Here is a 9971-nt window from a genome sequence, read left to right as displayed (position 1 = left end):
GTTGATTTCCAGAAAAATTGTGTAAAAGACATAAGAGCGAACTGAGAATCTAAGACTGGACTAAAATTACCTCCCTCTCCCCCCAAAAAATTCCACCCTACGTGTGGAAATGCAGAAAAAAGAATCCTGGAAGATTATAGTGAAGACTACATGGAAGGGAATTTGAAGTGTGCATGGTAGCTTGACATGGTAGTCTCATAAACGCATCGTTTTTGTTGGAGAGAAGGGTAACAAAGATAGGGAGAAACACCACTGGGAGGCTGGTGACAAAGGGAAAAGAAGTAAGAAGGGGAAATTTAGGATCATGCCTCAGTGGTTAAGAGTTGGGCTGCTAACCAAAAGGTCGGCAGTTCAAATCTACCAGTATCCGTGGAAACCCTATGGGGCAGTTCTACTTTGTCCTATAGGGTGGCTAACAGGCTTGGTTTTGTTGGTTTGGTCAGACAGAAGAGAACTAAAAAAATTCAAAAACACACAGCCCTTTCCCCTACTATCAAAAGGGAAGGTTTCCATCATCACACTATGTAGGTATGAGAATAAATGAACTACAATTATTCACAAATACAGAAATAAATCTTACAAACTTAATGTTGAATGAAAGAAAATAAATTTATAAACTCTATGATACCATTATATACAGTTCAAAAATAAGCAGAACTAATCTACTGGAGGTCAGGATACTGGGGAAATGGAAGGTTGTGACTGAAAGGGGCAGGAGGTGGCTTCTGGGGATTTGGTTATGTTTTGCTTCTTGATCTGGATGCTGGTTATATGGATGTATGCCATTAGTAACAATTTGCCAAGCTCTACATTTCATATTTGTGAACTTTTTCTATGTATTTTTCAATAAACTGCATTAAAAAATAATAGAATCATCCTAATAAGGCAGTGGTGGTTCAGTAGCAGAATTTTCACCTTCCACGGAAGAGACTAGAACCCTGGGGGAGCAGTGGTAAAGAGCTTGGCTGCTAACCAAAAGGTTGGCAGTTCCAATCCACCAGCTGCTCCTTGGAAACCCCATGGGGCAGTTCTACTCGGTCCTATAGGGTTGCTCTGAGTTGGAAACAACTCAACGAGAATGGATTTGGTTTTCGGTTTATGAGGGAGAACTGGGTCTGATTCCTGTCCAATGCTCCTCATGTACAGCAACTATGGAGGCTTGTGTGTTGCTATGATGCTGAACAGGTTTCAGCACAGCTTCAGTCTAAGACAGACTAGAAAGAAAGCCTGGTGATCTACTTCAGAAAAGTCAGTCGATGAAAATCCTATGGATCACAATGGTCAGATTCGATTGTGCATAGGGGCACCATGAGACGGGGGTTGACTTGAAGGCAGTTAACAACAACAACATATAAAGCTTAGAGCTTTACATGGAAGGAGCCAATGGGGTCAGTATCTTCCTCCTTGAGGTTTACTCCCTTTGTTCCAATAGTTCTTGCCTACACAGGTGGGGGCTGAGGAAGACTTCAGCTTGGAATGTCATCGATACCGGGACAGAACGCAGGAAGAAAGGAAAAGCCCCGGGAAGATGAACACCATCTTCCTCGTTTTCTTCTCATGTATCTTGGAGGTGAGATCTTAGTCCAACTGGAATATCGTGCTCCAGAACTGAGGAGGTGTATAGCTCAGGCTTAGTGTAGGCCTTCCTCTGGGTAGTAATGAAGAATTTGAAAATGCTGAGCCTGGTGCTTATATCCCTTAGCGATTGTGAAGTTAAAACTGTAGTCACTTGGGTACTCAGGATCCTGGCCATGTTCAATCTCATGAGTCAGAACTTACAAGAGAAACATAAAATTTCTGCAGATTTTTAATTGTAGTTTTAGTTGTAGTTTGTCCCTCTGAATTCCTAAATGAATTCATTTAAGAGTTCCTGTCTGAGGAGGAAGAAAACACAAAACCGTGTCATAGAATCTTCTGATTTTCATGTTAGCAAAGATGAATTCAGCCTTCTGTCGTCCTCATAAATGAAAAATTCATTGTCAATGTGACAATGGCAAAAAAATACACCTAGTAATCACACTGAAAGGGGCCCCGGTGGTGCAGTGGTTAAGCACTCGGCTGCTAACCAAAAGGTCAGTGGTTTGAACCCACCAGCCACTCCATGGGAGAAAAATGTGGCAATCTGCTTCTGTAAAGATTTATAGCCTTGGAAAGCCTGTAGGGTAGTTCTACTTTGTCCTATAGGGTTGCTATGAGTTGGAATCTATCAACGGCAATGGAGTTGGTTTGGTTGTTAGATTAATCACACTGATACTTATGAGGAGAGCTGTTTACAGGGTATTTATGTTGGGAGTGGTTTTTACAATGCTACCAGCAGTGTTTTCTCACATCAGGGTTGGATATTTCTTGGTCTGAAACAGACTCCAAAATGAAGCCTTGAAGAAGAGCACTCAACAGTTGTATCCTTTTCAAAAAGTCATTTGGAAAACAATCTATCCCCAGTGACAGAAGTGACGGGGAATTTTACCACTGCAGGTATGTCAAGTGCAATGGAAGAAGTTTTTAAAAGCATTGAAATTTTAGAATTCATAATGGGAATTTGGGGAAATGGATTCATTGGAGTAGTAATCTGTACTGACTTTGTCAAAAGCAAGATCTTCATGTTTGATTTCATCCTTGTATGCTTGGGCATCTGCAGAATTAGTGTGCTGTGAATACTTCTTGAAGATAGCATTCAAATAGTGTTCAATTTAGAGATACTTGAAAATCAAATAAAAAGCATAATTATCGATGCCTTCTGGAATCTGAACAGCTCCTTAAGTCCTTGGTGGGCTACCTCCCTCAGTGTCTTCTATTTCCTCAGGCTACCCAGTTTTTCATACCACTTTTTTCTCTGGCTGAAGTGGAGAAGAGATAAGGTTATTTTTACTATTCTATTGGGGTTCTTTATCTCTTTGTTTATTAATCTCTTGATCATAAAACTTTATACTTTTTGGACCGGTGACTATTTAAAAATTGAAAGAAACATGACTTGGAAATTATACACGAGTAGCACCCGCTGCTATAGGAGCCAACTTCTTCTCAATCTGGGGTCCCTCATTCCTGTGGCCTTGTTCTTATTTCATTTTTCCTGTTCATCTTTTCCTTATGGAGACATACCAAGCAGATGAAGCACCATGTCATGAGCTCTGGAGTGCTCAACACAGAGGTTCATGTGAGAGCCAGAAATGCTGTGATTCCTTTCCTCGTTCACTTAGCTGTGCATTATTTGGTCACTATCTCGATAATTTGGTCCTACTTTATGCTAGAAAACTCGTTAAGTGTGATTATTATTGAGACTGTAGCATTTCTGTATCCTTCAGTTCACCCTTTCGATATGATTCTGAGGAACAGAGAATTGAGGCAGGCTTCGGTGAATCTGCTAAGGCAAATTAACTCCTGCCTTGAAGGAATATAACCTTTCACAGACTGGATGCACCTGAGCGGAATTGTTCATGTTATGCAGAAAAATAAGTAATTATGGGTCTTTAAGGGCATTATCATTTCCCTAGGTTCTATCATTGCTATCACTGTGCATCCTATAGAATTTTAAAATTATTTGCATAGATCAGAGCATTGACATAAGAGAAAAAAAGTCTCCTGAATTTCATGAAATATCCTAGGTAATTTGATTTGGGTTATTCAATTTAGTCCCTATAACAGTTGTACAAAGTATTTATTATTGTTATCATTTTCTATGATGAGGTTCATTATATTTTAGTGACTTAACTGCAAAGTGTTAAGTAAGTGTTAGGAGTCAAATATTCTGACTCTACAATAAAAGAATGGAAAAATTAATGTCTTTCTATTAGCTCATGTTTCCGTTATTATTTAAAAAGCGTGCCAAAATTAGTGTTGATTAAATAGCCTGGTGCAATATTTTATGATGCTTTTAAAAGTAATTGTTAAGTTTTAATTAAATAGGAAAATATATTTCATAAAAAAGAAAACTTTAAGATTCTTAGTCAATAGGAGATGCTTTTCTTTGCTAGAAAGAAAATTCCAGGAAGTGGTAAGAAGTATCTGATTTTTGAATGCAGCAGTGATAAGAAAGATATGGTTTCTTAACATTTTTGTTTAGTAACAACAACAAAGTTTCTGAAAGTGACAATGGGACATTGGTGCCATTAGTAGGGCATATGAAGTCACTCTAAAACAAAATCTGCTATTACGAAAGTAAAAATCATGAGAAAACTAAAGAAAAGAAAGAAATAAAAACAAAAATATGCTGTGGTATATATTCCAGGCCTGGTATGAGGGTTCATCTTTTGACATTGAATAAGCCAAATAAAACACAAACAAACGAAGCTTAAAAGGACAAAATAATATATGGCATCTGAAACTCTTCTCTAGCACAGACGATAAAGAAAGAACGTAGTTTTTAAGAAGAGTCACTGCAGGAAACAGAGGTTAATCTTAGGTAATGTCTGCTAAGTTTTCTCTACAGAATTCAAGATAACAATTCGATAAAAAAAAAAAAGAGATGATAAGATAAAAATATAAAAAAAGAGCTTGCAAAGAGGCAAATCAAAAACCAAACAAAGAAGCTGAATGAAATAGGAGCGAATTTATGAAAGTAAACATGTGATAACAGAACTTTTTAGAATAATGTGATACACATTTATCAGTATATTATAGTCAAATATTCAGAAAGTAAATATAGGAATAAAGAACTTTAACTTAAAATTAATAAAGGAGAATTGTGAGACATACGGTAGCAATTAAAGACTTGGAATTTATCTAGTTTTTTTAAGCATCCAAAGACACTTACAAAAATTGACCAGTTACCAGTCTACAAAGCAAAATCCAACTCTAACTCCCCACCCTGCCAAAGAACCTAAAGATTTGAGAAACCTGTCTCAGTTATCTAGTGCTGCTGTAACCGAAATATCACAAGTGGGCGGCCTTAACAAACAGAGATTTATTTTCTCACAGTTTAGGAGGCTGTTAAGTCTGAATTCAGGGTGTGGGCTCTGGGGGAAGGCTTTCTCTCTCTGCCGACTAGGGGAAAGGTCCTTGTCTCTTTTCAGCTTCCGTTCCCTGGCTCCTTGGTGATCTTCGTGTGGCATGGCAACTATCTTCCCCCATCTCTGCTTACTTGTCTGTCCTAAACTGCTCTTTTTATATCTCAAAGGTGAGTGGTCTAAAACACACCCGACACGGCCTCTTAACATAATAAAGAAAACCCGTTCCCAAAGGGGATTATAAACATAGGTATAGGGATTAGGATTTACAACATACATTTTGGGGGGATGCAGTTCAATCCATAACAAATACATTCTCTGACAATAACATAATAGAAATCAACTGAATAAAACCTGCAAGTGTGCATTTGTATATATTCTAGATTCAAGTACATTTTGTATTTCAACAAACACTTGTTGAATAAAATCTTCATTGACTGAAATTTTGTTTAATGAATCTATAAGCTTTCTTGAATTTTATTTACAATTCTTTCAGGACAGTGTTTGGAAATATACTAAATTTATAAGTACTTAGGAGTATATTTACATTATTTATAATTTTTGTGTTTCCCCATTCAGAAATGCATTATAGCTCTCCTTTTATTCAAAATTTCCATTTATTTCCCAGTTAAATCTTTTTAATTTAAATAGATTATTTCTAGGCTAATTATTCACTTACATGTATTTTTGGGTATTTTTTCTTTTCTTTGGGTACTTGGAAACTGAGGTTGTGTTATTATTTCAATACGAATTACTAGGATTTTACAAATTACTTTTTCCTTACTTATTCAATGTAATTATATGTAGTTCAGTAACCTAAAGCATATGGTCTGCCTGTGAATCTTTCAAAAATTGCCAGGAATTCCTTTGTGATTAGTGCATGTTGAATTTTAGATTCCATTCCACATGTATTAGAATAATTCTCTAGGGTTTGGAAGCAGGAATATCCGTAATTTTAAGGGGGGGTGTAATTTCCTTAAGTTACACGTAATTTTTGACCTATTGCTAACATTTTTAGCAACTTAATCTAAAGAAAGCAACATAAATATTTGCAAACACACATATGCACAATTGTTCAGCTACATAGTTTTTGAGATAGTGTTATCAGTGGGTCTGAACCAGAAATGATTTTGCCACCCCAGGGCATTTGGCGATGTCTGGAGAGCTTTGTGATTGTACTGGGAGGTGGTGCTACTAGCATCTACTGGGTACAGACCAGGGGTGCTGCTAAGCATCCTACAATCACAGGACAGCCCTCTACAACAGAGATTATCCCGCCCAAAATGTAAAGAGTGGTAAGGTTGAGAAACCTTTTACTGTTTGATTGGAAACATCTTAAGCTCTAAGAGAAAGGGAATTATTAAGGAATCACAGTCAAAATATGTGACTCTCTTAGATAATCATAATAGAGAATATTACTGACGTGAGAAAATGATAATTACATGTTTCTTAATGGCAACAATATTGAAATGGCTCTTTTTACAAAGCTATTTTTGTGATTTCCAAGCTTCTGCATATATCATGACTTTATCCAAATTTTTTTTTAAAAAATTACTTTAAAATTTTCCTTTCCAAAGTCGTTTGTTGATGACTGAGATTCAGTTACCATGAAAGTTTCATCTACTTTGCATAAAATTTTGATTTCTGGTAAATGGAAATTCTCTTTAAGCTGGTATGTGACATTTACATCTTAGTTTGTATGGTAACACTGGAAGTGAACTGTCCCTGAAAAGAGAATAGAGAAAATCTGAGGGCACCGGTTAAAATGTTAAAAAAAAAAAATGCTCTTACAGCCAGAAAAAATTGAAATATTCAACTTAATCGACATAATTACAGTAATAATTATTAAAGTTATACAGCTTAACTAAATGAGTTATTTCTCTACTTATTTCCTATATTGGAGAACTCAGCATGAAGTCAGGGTTTGATAAATACTGCTGGATAATTGGAAAAGAAAACTTTTTTCCAGTTATATTAACCTTATACACTGAGTAGAATTTTCCACAAACAAAGGGAATTAATCAGATTAATTGTTAGCATTTGAAATGTGACTTGAAACACATATATAGACACTCAGTAAATGTTTTTTGAATAAATGAATGAATGGATGCCAGCAAAAATAAATAGAAATAGGCTACATGAAGGAACTTTTCCCGAGAGACTTTCATGAAAATAGCAATCAACATAATGTCTTGCATTCACGGATGGAATATCTATGGGTATACAAACACAGCAACAATTTTGTGAGGTAATATGCTTGAAATTTATCATGCCCAGAGAGGAGCTTAAAACATAATTAAAAGTCAAAAGATAAAAACATATTTAACGATATGAGAAAATGACTTCTAGAACCTACCTTAACACAAACTGGTCTTAAATATTTTTATGTGACTGGGTTACAATCTATTGTCCTCTTTATTATAATGTGAAGTATTCCCTGTCTGAAACACTAGAGTAAAAAAATTAAGAAAATGTGTTTCTTTGTGTCTTTTATTATTCAGAGTAAGTTTCTATAGTGGCCAAATTCATCAATCATTTCTATACACTGTTTTTTCTTCACATGTCTGAACTGTGATTATAAACACAACATAGGTGATGATGATAATGTTGATATTGAAAAAACAGTCCAACAAAGTTCAACTTTTGGTTCTATTGTGTTTTCAATCTTGTAGATATTTCTTTGGTGCCCAGACTCCACTATTCAGGTTAATAAATGCAAAATAGTCTTAGGAGAACAAGTCAAACCCATGAAACATGAGCCTTCATCTGTGTCTTCACAAATCGCGGGTAGGCACTCAGTCTGGACGCACATTCTCCAGGCTAGCTAAGCTTTTACAGAAGTAACTGGAAGGCTCTCCATGAAGACAATTCAGATCCCATCACAGTGCATTACTCAGGCATTTTAAAGTCTTTTTATAATAAAGAAAGAAAAGAAAACTACTCTTCCATCAAGCAGTCAATATATACCCCATTCTGCAGCAGGTAATCTAAAATAGATGTAACAGAAACAGTATTAGGGACCAGTAAATATGCTAAGTGTCATTTTTATTACAGAGTGTGAATCAGTTTTAGGGGTTTTAGGGAATGGATTTACCGGACTTGTAAACTGCATTGAATGTGTCAAGAATAAGAAGTTCTGTATGATTGACTGCATTCTCCCTGGCTTAGCTCTTTCTAGAATTTGTCTGATATGGATAACAGTCACAGATGGATTTTTAAAGAAATTTTCTCCAGATATGTATGTCTCCAGTGACTTAACTGAATATATTAGTTGCTTATGGATAATTATCGGTCAGTCAAGTGTCTGGTTTGCCACCACCTCCGCATCTTTTATTTTCTGAAGATAGCCAGTTTTTCCCAGCGCCTTTTTCTCTGGCTGAAGGGTGGACTTAATAGGGTTCTTCCCCTTGTCATGGGATCCTTGCTTCTTTCACAGTTACTTGCCTTCCCACAAGTAGTGACAATCTTCATGATTACAGAATCTCGAAAAGAAACAGAACATGGCAGCTCAACATGAACAAAAGTGAAGTCTTTATGAGCCAGGTTTCCCTCAACCTGGGTCATTTTCCTCTTACTCTATCCTTGATTACATGTTTCTTGTTAATCAGTTCCCTTTGGGGACACAACAGGAGGATGTGAATGAGTGTCACAGATCCAGAGATCCCAGCACAGAAGCTCATATTAGAGCAATGAAAGTTTTGATGTCTTTCCTTGTCGTCTTTATTTTGCATTTTATAGGCATTGCCATAGAAATTTCATGTTTAACTGTGCCAGAGAATAAACTGCTGCTTTTATTTGTCATGGCAAAAACAATCATCTATCCCTGGGGCCACTCATTTATCCTAATTCTAGGAAACAACCAGCTAAATCAGGCCTCTTTGAAGGCACAGCAGCCATTAAAATGCTTCAAGAAAAGGCAAAAATCTTGGCACTCCATGGACAGGCTTGGAGAGAAATAGATATTGTAGGAAAATAATCTAGTGCAGAAATGTTTGAAGATATATTTCATTTGTACCACGTTCTTGCATTGGTTTTAATTGTGTTCTTGGACATCACTGAAATCTTCCATAATTGTCCTGATAACCTCTCAGAGAACCAAACTTTTCAACGAGATTCTAATCCTGCATGCTACTTCCGTGACTCAGTCGGGTTCCCTACCCTGCTATATCTTCTTCTGACACATCTACCAGAGGAAGAACATCAGCCTGGAGACTATACACTGTAAATAATATGATGGTAGGAATAAGTACTGAAACAAGACTTTTCATTGTGCTTTATCTGACTTCCCTGAAGTACGGACACATTTTCACCAAGAAGATCTGAAGAAAAAGAAACCAAGACAAAAGAAATATATGATCAGTCTTGACATTCAGACCATGGCAATGAGAGACAGAGACATGGGTGCTTCTTGCAAGTGTACAATTTAATTCTCTAAAGCTCTACTTGTATTTTCACTGTTTAAATTCCAATGTTCTCTTTTTATGGCATGTTTTTGACATAATAGCAATAGTAGTAGTAGTAGATGTAGTTCTGTGAAAAATTGCTTAGGAAAGACTGTCTGTATGGAGGAGAAAAGATCAGAAGCTCTTATGAAATAAATCTTTATAGTCTTCAGATCCAGTGATTTGAGATGAAGCAAAGGTCATGAATCAATTGGAATTGGGTTAAGGTTCTTCTAGAAGAACAGATCCAAAGGACTCGACATTGTCACTAAGATTTATACTAAGGGACACAAGACTGAATCTGGGTAGAATTATTGTGAAATATGAACTGTTCTGCTCTATGGTTTTGCATACATTTACATTCTCATACATTTACCTTCATACACAAATTTTTAAAGTGAATTTTTATGTCCAACCCAGGATGTGAACTTAGTGACTTATTTTGGCCACTTTTAAAGGTGTATTATTCTTATATTCATGGTTTGATGCCTGGAAGATTTGAAATAGAAAGACTTAATTTGCTCTCTGTGAGATTTCCAAATCACATTTTTATATTTTTACACTAATAATATTTTTGGAAAGTACA

At 36.2% G+C, this 9971-nt stretch overlaps 1 protein-coding gene across 1 annotated transcript; it reads left to right on the top strand.

Moving 5' to 3' along the window:
* The first annotated feature begins 7972 nt into the window (after window positions 1-7972).
* Window positions 7973-9175, top strand: TAS2R10 (taste 2 receptor member 10). The gene is given in 4 exon segments (XM_012558745.2): window positions 7973-8258; window positions 8261-8404; window positions 8407-8595; window positions 8598-9175. Coding segments are annotated over 4 exon segments (924 nt in total). The 3' UTR covers window positions 8903-9175.
* The last annotated feature ends 796 nt before the right edge of the window (window positions 9176-9971 follow it).

This window comes from Trichechus manatus, unplaced genomic scaffold (assembly GCF_000243295.1).
Source record: "Trichechus manatus latirostris isolate Lorelei unplaced genomic scaffold, TriManLat1.0 scaffold00184, whole genome shotgun sequence".
In the NCBI taxonomy this organism is placed as follows: Eukaryota; Metazoa; Chordata; class Mammalia; order Sirenia; family Trichechidae; genus Trichechus; species Trichechus manatus.
This window is presented reverse-complemented; position numbering and strand designations above follow the sequence as displayed.